The sequence below is a fragment of the Thermobia domestica genome, chromosome 1, assembly GCF_964235325.1.
Source record: "Thermobia domestica chromosome 1, izTheDome1.hap1.1, whole genome shotgun sequence".
In the NCBI taxonomy this organism is placed as follows: Eukaryota; Metazoa; Arthropoda; class Insecta; order Zygentoma; family Lepismatidae; genus Thermobia; species Thermobia domestica.
Genome location: NC_137454.1, coordinates 29651205 through 29666507, shown reverse-complemented (window position 1 = coordinate 29666507; position 15303 = coordinate 29651205). Strand labels below are relative to the sequence as shown.

The 15303-nt window shown below is 31.3% G+C and overlaps 1 protein-coding gene across 9 annotated transcripts in view; it reads left to right on the top strand.

The window, feature by feature from the left end:
• Obsc (Obscurin) overlaps nucleotides 1–15303 on the top strand; it is a 633182-nt gene that overhangs the window by 557465 nt on the left and 60414 nt on the right. For all 9 annotated transcript variants that reach the window (XM_081756092.1, XM_081756083.1, XM_081756059.1 and 6 more), the window contains 6 exons: nucleotides 11–169; nucleotides 3040–3284; nucleotides 6256–6557; nucleotides 9579–9812; nucleotides 12402–12522; nucleotides 14440–14580. In XM_081756092.1, the coding sequence (XP_081612218.1) occupies nucleotides 11–169; nucleotides 3040–3284; nucleotides 6256–6557; nucleotides 9579–9812; nucleotides 12402–12522; nucleotides 14440–14580 (1202 nt within the window). The remainder of the gene's footprint in view (nucleotides 1–10; nucleotides 170–3039; nucleotides 3285–6255; nucleotides 6558–9578; nucleotides 9813–12401; nucleotides 12523–14439; nucleotides 14581–15303) is intronic.

The following is a 15303-nucleotide window of genomic DNA, read 5'->3' as shown; positions in this document are numbered from 1 at the left end:
TATTTTGTAGGTTGGCTTAGAAATCAAGCCAGCGAGACTGGCTGATGCTGGAAGCTACACTTGCACTTTAACCAATCCTAAAGGACAGACCTCTTCAACTGCTACTGCCAGTGTCAGAAAAGTATATCAACCACCAACCTTCACACAGACGTTCAGTGATCTTCAGCAAGTAAGTTGGCACCGTTTAATTTTTAAATAATTATTTTTTATCTATCTATTTTTATATATCTATATTTTTTTTCTTTTAAGTTAATTGATCTGAAAGTTCGATATATTTTAATGTCTAGTTTCCGGTTAAGCTTGTGCATTTTTCTTTCTTCTTTTTTTCGAAAGCTCCATATTACAGAACATGGAAATAATGATGTATGAAAAAGAAGGTTTCGACAACCTGAAGTTTCCACTTGCTGTTTTACGTTTGTTGCAAGACAAAACATTGCAATATTTTATTTATTTATTATTTTTCCTTGAATAAGAAAGGGCTTCATTCTTGCATGAAAACAGAATTATGTGCCAAGATTAACTCTTAATACAATAAACTCTCGAAATAACTGACTTCGAATCAACGAACTTTGGATTTAAGGGCAGAATTTGACTAATGTAACAAATGTAGCTATGAGAATGAAACGACTAATTTCGACAAGATTTTAAGAAACGTGGCGACGGATGAGATTGTAATACAGCAGTGATTTGTACAAAGATTAACACTGTCACCATCATTTCTTGTTCGAGTCGAAACTTGTTTTTCTAATACACAGTTGTATTTTTTTTTTTTTTACTAATGTAGTGTGTACATTAAATATTTTATATTTTTATTATATAACACAATTTCAAGTATAATATCCTATTTTAAATATTGCTTATAATACAATTCGCGATTTAACAAACTTATGATCTTAGGTACATCCTTTCGTTCCAATCAGTCCATTAAATGGAATGTTTACTGTACTACCGGAAGATCAAAGTACTTTTGTTTTTCCCTGCTTTTTCGTGACTATATGTTTTATGTTGGATTGTACAATCCGCGGCAAAAAACCTGCAACATGAGCATATAAGTTTATTGTGAAATGACGAAGTCTTTTGCTCCAAAATAAGTGTGCACGGGAGGAGGCCGAGGTTTATCTGGCGTGATTCGTTCCACTTAGAGGTTATGTTCATTCCCTGTGCTGTTAGGCGTAGTTTCACAATAAACTTACATCCTCATGTTGCAGGTTTTTTGCCGCGGATTGTACATGCAGTCCTCTTAGAAATTATTCATACCAGAAGAGCTTAAAACTTTTCGGAAACTTATTGGAAATATCGCAAAGAATAGTAGAGCACCATCATATATATGCGTTACTACGTTCTACTGAAAGTTAAAAGGTGATCTAGTTTTCAGTACCTAGGTAATACTGTTAGCCAAGAACTGAAATATGAACGGAAAATAAAAGAAGAGATAGGAATAGAGAAAAAGAAAGAAATAAGTGTAAGTATATGACTATCAACCAGACAATCCGTGTTCAAATCAAATTTATGGATTTTTCTTTCCTATTGCGACAATGTCTTTTCATTCAAGTACTGTCTCACTTGTCGTGTTATAGATAATGTTTGGCATCTGCACTCACTGTGTTATAATCTACCAACTTCGGAACTCGAACTAGATCTCTCGTGCACTGGAGGTAAGACTCAGCCACATTTTACGCAAGGAACACGCATACCGTGCATATCTATGTAACTTGTTTGTGTGTTGCAAGTCCGTATGTCCACTTTGTAGCACACATTAAATATGTTCAGACATGCGACTGTACTATGTATTTCTGTTTATGAACATTATTCCCATTTTTTAAAATTGTTTTCGTTCACATTCACTTTAAACAACATTTGAACAGTGAAGAAAGAAAACCGAAAATTGAATTTTGGTTTTGAAAACTGAAACCATATATCGAGTTTGGAAACCGAAAACTGAAAATGGCATTGGAAAACCGAAATCGATTTTGAAAATCGAATATGAATTTTGAAAACCAAAACCGAAAATCGAAAACTGAAAACCAAAAATTGGTTTGAAAACCGAAACCGAAAACCGGTTTTGAAAACTAAAATTGAAAATCAGTTTTGAATACCGAAAACTGAAAATCGATTTTTGAAAGCCGAAACCCGAAAATCGGTTTTCCGAAAAATTGATTTGGACAGCACTAATATATATATCTAAATATATACATGATCAAAATTAGTTCCAGAAGCTCAAATTTTCTTTTGTAAGGGAGAAACAGATACCACTATCAAAAAATATAGGTCAAGGACGGTTCGAATTTGTCTTTTGAAAGCAAAGGTTAAATTTACATAAATTTATGCCAAGAATTTCTTCTTATATGAATGATTACTCGTTCTGTTATCCTTCATTGTAAATTCAATTGGTGGAAAAGTAATGTTAATTTATGTGAAATGTTTATGCCCAAAGCTAATTTTATAAATGTATACTAGTTTTCTATTTCTGAAAATAGTTATTTATTATACTAGGGCATACTTTATATATATTTACGACCAAGTGCGGTGATGCACCAAACATAAGATACAGTGCCGTGCCGTGGGGGAGGGGGTCGAGCGGGGTGACGGCTCTGGGCGCCGAATTAAGCGGGCGCAAAATTCGGGAGAGAGAATAAAAAAGAAGGGAAAAAAGGGAGAGGAAAAATTACTTGCAATATTTTAGATCAGTACAAACTAGTATGTACTTAAATCCTCTTGCTGCTTTAGAAAGATCCTATAATGTTACTGATGTTAGGAAAATGCATGTCCACATATATCTATATAAAATGGAAAGAAAAAAGTAATAAAAAGTGATCAAAATCAAGGAAAAACAGGTTTTATTTTTGAAAATTTTCTCATGCTTCGCGCCAACCATGATGGTGCTTCGCGGCTGACATATCGGCCTCACTCATATGTATGGGGACGCCGTCGTATACTCTCACCCCGGGCGCTAATTTTCCACTGCACGGCATTGCATTTATATGTATACGAAAGTATTGTTATTTCCTTTTTTCTTAACAACTAATTTTATGTTTTCAGTTACCAAACTACGACGCTAAGTTCTTAGTCCGTGTCATTGGTGTACCGCAGCCTGATATAACGTGGTACTTCAATGATAAGCCAATTAGAGAATCTGAGAAATATAAAATTAAGAAGGATGGAGATGGATCTTGTTTGTTTATTAAGGAGTGCAAAGACTCAGATGCTGGAAAATACAGCTGCATTGCTAAGAACATCGACGGAGAAGCAAAATGTGAAGCGAAATTAGAAGTAGTGGATAAGATGTAAGTATAGTAACATCAATTCTTTCAAGTTAAAACTCAGTAGCAATATTTCCTTTCTCAGAACTCGCAATTCTATAACTTATTTGCATTTTTCTCTTTATTTTATCAAACTTCCATACTCTCACACTTAAATCATGTAATTTCTTAGTATAAGCATGCAATTTGATGAGATTTGGTGTTTATTCTTGGATAATATTAAAAATTCTATTCTAACCATTGAAGAAGGTTTTCCTACCTTACTTGGAAGTACTATAATTAATACAGATATAATAATACATCTTAAAGTCAATTATAGTAACGTATAGTACATTCTTCCATTTTCTTTACAACACGAAGTAAGCAAAATATCAAACAATATTACAAACCACTGAAAATTTTACTCTGGTTTTAGTTGTTCTTGTATTAACAGTATACATATTTAAAAGCATTTTGTTTCAATTCTGGTCCTTGGATTTCATTGTCCGTCGACCTCTTCACTGACTTCTCTGTCCTCCTCTGAGTCCACCTCGATATCTTAGCACTTTTTAATTCTGAACACACAGCTTCTTTTTATGAGTACTCGTCTCTTTTCTGAGCACACAGCTCCCTTTCTCCTCTGAGCACTAAACTCCTCTAAGTACCCAGTTCTGAAATCCACACAAAATTTTCGAATTTTTCGGTGTCACTTCTCTTGTTAGTTTATTAGTCTCCATCTGACTGATCTAAAATTTACTGTTTGAGCAATTAATTTTATTATAGGGCTAGATATCTCTACCAACTTGATTTGGTATTCAAATTAATTTTGTCTTTCATAATCTAGTGTATCGGTGGAAGGTACAGAGCAGAAATCAGCAAAGCCTAAAATAACCGAGTTTGCAGGTATAGAAAATAAATTTTAAACTGATATGTATATTTCTTTGAGATTAGCTATCTTAAATCTTTAATAATTTCCCTAATTGGTTATCTCTACTTAAGATATTAGACATTAAATTTACTCATGAAAAAAAATATCATCATAATATCACTTTAAAAAATCTAATTGTCCTCTAACTTTCGTAAGATAAAAGATATCAATATATAAGGGATAAATGAATATCCATCATAAACTCAAGAGATGTATCAAATAGTAATAGACAGTCACTTTTCATTGTAAACTCACATTTGAAACTTTGCCGTTTACGAGTCAGAGGCCTAAAGAATGTTCAGATGCCTTCTGGTCACATCACTCACTTCTCTGACGCCATCTGCAACTACTGTCCCACGGCTACATGCAAGTAAAGGTGAATTCGGATAGAACCAGCAAGTAGCTTCCTGTTCTCCAGATTTGACTATATGGGCTTCTACCTACAGCTGCCCAGAAGAAACTTAATTTAAGAAACTCCAAGAATTGCAGCAGCGCTATACGCGATTTGGGGTGCCACAAGGCTCGATTTTAGGGCGTACTCTCTTTATAATTTTCATCAATGATCTTCCAGCTTACATAAAAACAGCCAAACCAACCATGTTTGCTGACGATATAAGTCTAGCCATTACCAAATACACCGACAGTAAAATGAAAATTAATATCGAACAAACAATAGAAGAATTAAGCTCATGGCTTGAAAATAATGAATTAAAATTAAATACCGATACAACTACAGTAATAAACTTCCATCACTCAATACAAGTGTAAATAATCCAATAATATCTATTAAAAATAAATGTATAGGTAACGTTAAAGCAACGAAATTTCTAGGACTCTGGGTAAGTGATACACTAGCGTGGGATAGGCACGTATCTGTACTCCAAAGAAATTCTGTAAGGTGCACTATGCCATAAAAAGTGTGAAAACTTCAATAAACCTATCAACATTAAAAGTAATTTATCATAGTCAGTTTGAGACTCTACTTACGTATGGAATAATACATTGGGGAAACGCAGCAGAAAGTAAGACAATTTTTAAAATTTAAAAAAAAAAAAAAGTACTGAAAACAATGAAAGGTATACAATCAAGAGTATCATGCAAATATATATATATATTCCGAGAGCTTAAAATTCTCCCACTGTCTTGTCTCCATATATTGCGAACGGCAATCTTTATAAGAAAATACCTTAAACCGTCTCTTAAATTCAACAGTGATATCCATACATACAATACTAGAAACAAAAGTCATCTTGCAATTCCCATTCATAATACACTTTACTGAAAAGGTCCAAAAGATACAGGAATACAAATTTATAACAGCTTACCTATCAACATAAGAAGCTCAAAATTTGATCACCTTGTTAAACAAAAACTGACAAAGTACTTACAAGAACACTGCTTTTATACTGTCTCGGAATTTTATGAACATGCTCAAGTTAGAAACTTGTAGTTGTATGAATCAATAGGAAGGTATTTATTTTATTATTACATGAGTAGTTATTTTTATTTATATATTATTATAATCAAATATCTTCAATATATGTTTACTAAATTCTAAATGAAGATAGCATAATGTAAAAAAAAAAAACTACAGAGTCTAGCACTATGAATAAAACCAGGTAGATGATTAGATAAGGTGTGTCATATCTCGGTTAATACGGTTTGACATGTTCTATACCGCATGTACAAATGTACAGTACTGTGGTCTTTTGAACGCAAAATAAATAAATAAATAACACACTATACACTTTCGAATGGGTTTGTTAGCAGCACATAATCTGCATGCGATTGTCATTAACCAGTTGCTGTAGCCCACACCCTGTAAGCCAGTAACAGGTAAACGGCTAGTTGAAGAATATGGGTTTATAAAATAAAAGTAATTCTACATACCCTAGGTTTTGATATATCCTGCAGTTGTTTTCTATTATTAAGATATTTTGGTCTCAAGATTCTATTTTCAATATTGTGTTTGAAATGTAGGGCTTATTGTTTATTTTAAAAGATGAACTTTATAGGGTAATTTAGTCTATATAAGAGTGTTTATTAATGAAGGTAGATAAACTAGATTTTTGTTCTGCGTAATTGCAGCGAGAAGACGCCTAAAGCTGAGGCGCCATCATTCCTGAAGAAGATCGGCGACTGTGAAGTGTATAAATCAATGACAGCCAAGTTCACTGCTTGTACTACTGGATACCCAGATCCTGAATTCGAATGGTTCCGAGATGGAGCGAAACTCTTCCCCAGCGACCGCATCCGCATGGAAAGGGAGGGATCAGGATTGTTGCGTCTTACCATTGCCAATGTCGATCAAGGTGATGTAGGACGCTACAAGCTACGCATTTTCAACAAATATGGTGAAGACAGCTGTGAAGCCGAACTTACTTATGACAGTAAGTGTACTTAAAACTCTGAATCTTCTTTATGTGAATTCGAAAAAGATATAAAACGCAAGAACTAATTTTATGTTTATAATTATTTAGAGTTTTTGAGTTTAGAGAATTATTAAAAACTTAAAGAAGAGAAAGAAAGAAAAAATATGTTAATACTAAAACTTTTAACATTAACTGAGTTTACGATGTATAATATCATCATCATCATCATCATAAGGAGTCTGCCATTATTGGCAGGTCACTTGCCGCAACTGAGAAGCTTCCATGCTCCACAGTCTTCTGCTAACCTCTTTGTCTTCATATACGATTTCTCTATTTTGCTATCGTTCATTAATTGTAGTCTCCTTCGCTCCCTCCCTCTCTTTCCTGCCACCATACCCTCTAAAACGTCCCTCATGACACAGTTCCTTTTTAACCAATATCTCAACTAGTTTCTCTTCCTCTTCTTAATAATATCTAAAATTGTTCTTTTCTCCCCCACCATTTCTAACAGAATCTCGTTCGTCCTCCACTCGACCCAGCTAATTCTCTCCATTCTTCTCCACACCCACATTTCGAAAGCTTCCACTCATTTTTCATCATTTTTGCGTAATGTCTATGCTTCTGCCCCATACAGTACAATACTCCACACGAACCATTTTATGAGACTTTTTCTCAACTCTGTATTTAAGGTTCAACAAAATAGTATTTTCTTTACTCTAAAGGCTTCTTTCGACATTCCTATCGCCATTAGCATAATAGTGTAGTAAAATTTGATAGGGAAATAGATTTTTGTTTATAATAATAATAATAATAATAATAATAATAATAATAATAATAATAATAATAATAATAATAATAATAATAATAATAATAATAATAATAATAATAATAATAATTGTAAATTCTGAAATATGAAATGTCCATAGAAATAAAGTCTGTATTGATATATGACTTTAACTTTTTCTGAATTGTAAATTAGCTAATTGATTCTATTGTGCCGTGGTGGGGACATCAGTTAATAGCTCAGATTATGATTAGTAAACATTAAAGTTAGGAAAATAAAGCGTGGTGATGAAAACTAATGCCCTACACGGAAGTTAACCGTAAAAGATTATGTTGGAATGTAAATAAAATTCAAACGATTCAATTTTGTAAAAAAGTGACTAGTTTGAAAGGTGAGGTGAAAAGAGTAATGTTATGATAATAAAGGATGAGCACTAGCCTGTGTAATTCCTGGGTAACTGATGTCCTCGTCGTCTGGAATGACAAATATATCCTTCCGGCGTCTTCCATTCTTTGGATGGTAAGTGGAGAAATTGGAGCTAGTTGGTAATTGGAACCAAATTCTGTCAAACTGCTAGGGAGATTGAATCAAATCTGTGACGAACGTTGTTCTTCATCTCCTCTTAATAAATCTGGTATTTTGTCAAACTGTTTCTGTGGTGATGAACCCGCAGAATGGTATTTCAAAAGATATGGAGCTGGACTGTCTCCAATGGTATGGCGTCTCCTTTACTCGATGTAACCTCTATTGAAAAAATACAATGAAAGATCAACTAGATGTAGCTTAAATAATCCACGACCATATTGTATAATGGCAATATTTCTAATTTAATCGTTCTAATTTAATCATTTAATCAAAGAACTTCAGAGATTCAAATTGGAATTTATGTTCATCAAGAGAACTTTGAATAGAGAACATTTTAATGCATTAAAAGTTAACCTATAGATTATCAATAACTTAATTATATTATTACAATAAAGTTTAGTGATTTTGGTAAAATATGTAGATTTATTCCTTTAACTAAAATAAAAGAATGAAAGTAGTATTTTAGAAGTTCTAGAGGTTTTCGTTTTAGAATTTTTAGAAGTTTATATATTTCTTTCAAATATTACATTACTCAGGATCAAAAATGTTCTCAAATAATTTAAAATTTTCTTGAACTTACTATGAATCAAAAAAATATTCATACAATATGGTAAAGAACGTGCTTTAGAATGTCGCATTGTGACAGTTTCTTCCGCTAATGTTCATTTTTTTAGTATATTTTTTTCTTTCGTTTTATTTTTCATTGCTTTTTTATTTAAGTTTTATAAGATTTTTGCTGTTACCTTTTCTTTGTATAGTTTTCAATGATCTATGGTAATTGGGGATCCTTTTCTGTGTTAGAGATAGAAAATAAATGACTATTAGCTTAGAAAATTAGAATGACTGGTTGTTTTCTAATAATAATAAAAAGGAAAAAGATGCTTTTGTACATAATTTTAATAGTATTTATCAAAATTATAGTACAAGAAAGTAGAATACATATGCGAGTATAATTCGCAAAACGTTCTTCCATTCCACATAGTGCGTGAGCTGTAAATTACTTAGTATATTGTCTTGGCTTTGGTTGATATAGTGAACTTAATTTACAATAGAGAGGTATAAGAAACTTAAAGAAAGCTTAAAGTGGGTGTACAGAGACAAGCTTTATCGATAGATGTCACTACAGTCTTCATATCTCTCTTACGTAGTTTTTACCTTAAACGAAAATTCACGATTTCGCTTACAAGTTTCAGTCGAGACTTCAAATTGTTAAAGAAGGAACTTCATAACCTATCGAAGGCAACAATCCGTGCCGATTTTTATTTAGAATTTTCTTCATTGTTGAAACAGTTATATTGTTAAAGCTTTGAAAATTCATTTCAACAATCAAGCTATTGCAACAATGAAGAAAATTCTAAATAAAAAATCGGCACGGATTGTTGCCTTCAATAGGTTATGAAGTTCCTTCTCTAAAACTTTGAAGTCTCTAGGTTGAAATTTATAAGAAAAATCGTGAATTTTCGTGAAAAGTAAAAAATACATGAGAGAGATACGAAGACGGTATGACATCTATCGGCAAAACTTGTCCCTTTAAACCAACCTTAAGTAATGTATGAAACATCCAGAATTATGTTGCTATTGAATCCTGTTCAATTACAGAAATAAAAATATAAATGTATTGTAAACATAATCAACAAGGATGCTAACATGATTGAATGTTCCCGTTTTAGCTCTTGATAGCAAACCAAAGAGGCCAATTGGTGACCAATATATTGATTATGACAAGTACAGGAAATCAGGAGCTCCTTTGCCATTAGCTGATAGACCAATTATTAGTCGCATGACTGATAGAAGGCTAACATTGTCTTGGAAACCGTCCATTCCTATTGGTCCACGAGTACCTGTGACGTATCTTGTTGAAATGTGTGAACAACCTGATGGTGAATGGTTCACTGTAAGATCAGGTAAGTGTCATGTACAGTGATATATAAAACTTAAAATCTTGGTTTATATGGAATAAACGAACTTAGTTGTTTACAATTTGCTAGCCATTCTTGAGGATAAGCTACTAAAAACAAATCACCAATACAACCTTCGTTTGAGTAATTTGTTAGATAATAGTGATATCCTTGTTCTCACAATGACTTGTCAATACACTAATCGATATCAATAATTGAACCGCTTGGATGCCAATTGATGGAATTTCAAAATTGAAATTTTTTTCAGGAGAGAACTTTGAAGTTCAATATCTCATGAAAAATTCACATTTCTTTTGTGATTTCAGCCAAAAACATAATTATGATGTTTATTTTCTAATGGTAATAGTGAATAATATTCTCTTGATGCGATGTATATGGTGATGTCGAAGTTCAAAATTCTCTTCTGGAAATGTTCAATCTTGAGTTACACTACTTGGCATCCAAGAGGTCCATTTACGTACAACGTTAGGTATTCTTCTCACGCATTATCTCAAAACTGAGTTCAATCTTGAGTTACACTACTCGGCATCCAAGCAGTTCATTTACGTACACGTTAAGTATACTTCTCACGCTCTATCTCAAAACTGCTTTCAATTTTGGAGTTACACCACTTGGCATGCAAGTGGTTTAGTTACGTTCAACGTTAACTATACTTCTCATGCTTTATCTCAAAACTGATTTTAATTTTGGAATTACACTACTTGGCATCCAAGGGGTCCTATTACTTTCAGCTCCATATCTCTTTGTCAATGATTTTTTTTTTTAAGTTTCTTGCTTCAATTGGATATCTATCATGTGTTTTCTCGATAGATAATAAAATCATTTAACAGATTAAGAGATTCATTCTTACATCAATCATACAATCAATTTACTGTTTAGAAATTGAATTTATTTTTTAAAAAATTATTTAAAAATAACATTGTTACAAGACGTTTCTACACTGTTGCATTGTTGTTCATTGCTTAATTTATTAATCTGTACACTGGAAAATAAATTATAACCAAAAACTGATTTGGTTCAGTTCTCGATTGTTTTTCATCTATTATTCTTTAGTAATGATATACAGTACACTTAATATATATAATATACTTTTAGGTAAATGTTATTCTCCACTTCCGTAGTTCATTAGTTATTCTGCGATATCTTGAATTTACATGGTTTAATTCTTGAAATTACAGACATTTATCCTATATAGTTTGATTATCTTTGAAATTTCTAGGTACAAGTAATAGAAGGATTTAACTAATGCTAATAATTGTGATTATTAATAATAACTTCATCAGAATATTATAGGTGTAAAACATATCTTTCTGAGTCATTTTTAAAAGAAATAGTAAAAATAGGTCTAATAACAAAGGCATTTTTTTTAAGGAGCTAGATGGTTAAGTTGTATTCACTTTGCATATGATATAGCTTTTATAGTAAAAATTGAAACGAAAATCAAAAAAGATGATAGAAAATTTGAGAAAAAGTTGTAAAGAATATGGGATGAAAATAAACATTAAAATGGTAAAAGTAAGGGTGATAGAAAGGAGAGACAATGTATTGATTGTAAAATTGGAGAGGAGAAAGTATAATAGATAACTGGTTTTCAGTATCAAGATAGTACAGGGTAAGGCGTACACATCGACCTATTTGAAACTTATAATATTTGGGTGAAAGAAGCAAACGTAGGAAAAACTCCAAATGAAGTATTAAGGAAAGAGCACCATTGTATGAAACACATTCACTTTATCAAGTACTAAGTTTTTTTTTTTTAAATCTATTTATGTACTATATAGTTTGCTAAGCTTCGAGAATGTTGCTGTAGGAACTCTGGTACAATCAAAAGTTTTACAATTGTGCCGCATGGTGACGCTACTGTCGTAGTAAATGTAAATGGTCTCAATTCCAAAGAGTTACAGTTTTCGTTTTCTTTCAACAGAGGTGCGGCGATCATACTTGAAAGATCTGAATAATGAATGTACTCTAACAAAGTGATCTAAACATCTTCATTCAAGTTTTTTATTATTATTGTTATTATTATTAAATTGAATGCATATTGGAACTCCCAGCTTTATATTTTTACATTTCTTAAGGGATTGTATTCCTTAGAGAATCGATGGTTACTGATACACATTGCCATAACTCGAGAGTCAGGCTCCAGAAGCTTGTCTTTTGTTACAAATAAAATGGAAGTCAGAAGGTGGAACATAAGAATAAAAATATAAAATACAAGTAAGATACTTGTATATGAGAAAGCAACAACTACAAGTTTTTGTGTTATAAATATATTCCTTCAACTCGGAAATTTATTCCCGACTTTTTTTATACAACCTTTTTTTGTGTGAATAATTTATCGGATAGTTTGTTATTTTACCTTCCTACACAAACTAAAAAAAAGAAATAGAATTATAAGCTCATACTGGACTACAGATAGGGTGTATAATACGATAAATATACTCAAATTATAATATATGTTGCTGTTTTCAACAAAACAAGTACTGATCATTCATTATGCTCAGAATGACAAACGTGAAGAAGATATAGTAAGACAACATGTATTCTAATCAAGCGTATTTCTTTTATTTATAGGAATTCGAAGCTGTGCCTGCGATGTCCGTAATTTGGAACCATTTAAAGATTATAAGTTTAGGATCCGTGTTGAGAATAAATATGGAATAAGTGACCCTTCACCTTACAATATTACTTACAGGTAAACATATGCAAGCAATACTAATAAGTATTTAGAATATTTCGAATAACGCTATGTACTTAGAATAGATTAAAGTTCAAAATGATAGAATAAGAACAAATCTTTCCGCTCTTAGTTCCAATAAATCTCATCATTTACCAAATACTTAGAATGATAAAATTGAACCTTCCTCTTTTACGTATTACTGTTGTCAGAAAATACCTAAATCTAAAAGTTCGCACTGCAGGAATATTTTTCAGTTGGATCCAACCTCCCAGAACTTGAATAAATAAAAGGTGATTGCATAATAGACTAAAACGTAAACATTTAAGGCACTAAGAATAAAACTTAACTTTCAACTCTCAAATGACTCCTCAGTTGCTTCATGCTAAGCAATATACATGATTCCAAATATACAAAAGTTACTTCTGGTATCGATAATCTAATTGGAGAAAAGATTATTTGTAGTGATTTTCTCCTGAGAAATATGTAACTTCTTATTATAAAATATGTATTTCGAATTTTACTGGCTACGTACTAAATGCATACTATCTATCTGTGGAGGTGGAGATGTTTCCGTATAAAATCCACCGTATAAAACCATAGAAAAATTTTGGCTGTAAAAGAGCTCGGAAAGTCTCTTTCCTCTAACAATGAGCAACCGCAATGTCCTTAGTGATATGATACTTGATATTTAAGAACCTGCAATTTTTACAAGAAAAACGTCCCTGTTTGACTATAGTATTAAATGAAATTCAACTTCATTCATTTTTCCATAACTTGTAGATAAAAAAATGTGAATCTATACGGCACACTACGTATTAATACTAAACTTAATCTACAGGTATTATAGATTTAAATCTTCATTTCCTTAATCTTATTTTATTGCAAAATCATAGATATATATATGTGAAAGATATAAGAATTTTAATTTATTCTGAAGTATAAATTAGCGAGTTGATTCTTTTAAATGAATACAATGAAAGATCAATAAATATAGTTTAACTAATCCACGACCATATTATACAATGACAATATTTCTCATTTAATCAGAAAGCAAATAAGCCTTCCATTTAATCAAAGAACTCCAGAGATTAAAAATGGAAATTGTATTCATCAAAAGAACCTTAAATAGGGAATATTTTAATGCATTAAAAGTCAACCTATAGATTATCATTAATTTAATTATATTATTACGATAAAGTTTAGTGATTTTGATACAATAATGTAATTTATTCTTTTAACTAAAATAAAAAAATGAAAGTAATATTTTAGAAGATTACAATATATATATATATATATATATATTAATATTATATTATTTAGGACCAAAAATATTTTCAAATATTTTAAAATTTTCTTGAAATTACCATGAAGCAAAAGAATATTTATTCTAAAGTATATCGCAATCTTCGTAACCTCCTGTCGATAATATATGACTGTCATTGATTTTAATTTTTAGACAATTCCTCTAAAAATTATTTAAATTAAAAATATAGTTTGCATTAAAAAATGTGTAGAGTACTGTTTGAAAAAATAATTTTATTTAAAAAAGTTTTAAAATTTTGATGTTTTAATTTGTTGACAATAACATGTAAAAACTTTCAAATCAATTGAAAATTATAATAAGCTTAAATTGAGATTAAAGTGAATCTTTGAACTATAGTACAAAGAAATATTCAGGACGAAAATAAAAACATACTGATTATACTAATGATAACATAAAATATAAACAATTATAATATTATTCACTATATTTATTATACTAAATCTAAGTGCAAATAATTTTCAGCAGTATAATATTCAAATGTTCAAAGTAATGAAGGTGATATAAAAATTGGAATTTATATTTTATTTATTTTAAAGATATTTGTAATAATATTTAGTAATGCACTAAGAATGACACGGTTAATTCTTTAATATATGTTTGTATTTCAGGGAACGCCTAGAACCAGAACCACCTAAATTCTTTCCTTATTTGGAACCAGGTATTGACTTTAGGCCGGAAACATCACCTTATTTCCCGAAAGACTTCGATATTGAGAAGCCTCCACATGATGGATATGCTCAAGCTCCGAGGTAAGACAGAAAATATAATTTCAAAAGATACTTCTAGTTTTCATATAATTATATATTTCAAATGTCTACCTAGAACACCCTGGGAACGTAAAATCATACAAGCCCCAAACTTACCTCAAAGTAGATAATCTTAGAGATATGTTTCCAGTTATTTTTTTTTTTCAAGTCTTTTCTCTGATGAAATACGTTTTGAGGAAAAATTAATTTGTTTCAACCTTTTCTTTTCATAATGTAACTATATATTAATAAATTTCCGTATCACTTCAGAAAAAAAATTACTGGCCAGCAAATGAAAAGTAAGATTGTTAGTTTTTTTGTTTTTTTTTAAAGTTAGTGTATAATGTATTTGTCATAAATAAATTGTTTGTTAGTTATTATTTTAACGTTGTCAATTATTCCAGCCTGATTTGTTCTTGAAGGCTGAGTTGTCTGGAAATTCCATTCTTCCGGGACTTCCAGCATAGCGTGCTGATGTGTTAACCACCATGCCACCCAGTCCGCTTCCCAGAACAGCCACTCACTTTCGAGGTCGGTGCTCTCCACTATGACCATGGGTTGTAACACAAAACCCTGTTGTTCTTGGACAATCCCTGTGTCCATATATTGAGCACCTATGACGGTTGTGATTTCATATAGATATTAATGAAAGAATTCTTCTCCTCTGTCTTTAATATCTTCTTTCATTAATATCTATGTGAATCACAACCGTCATAGGTCCTCGAT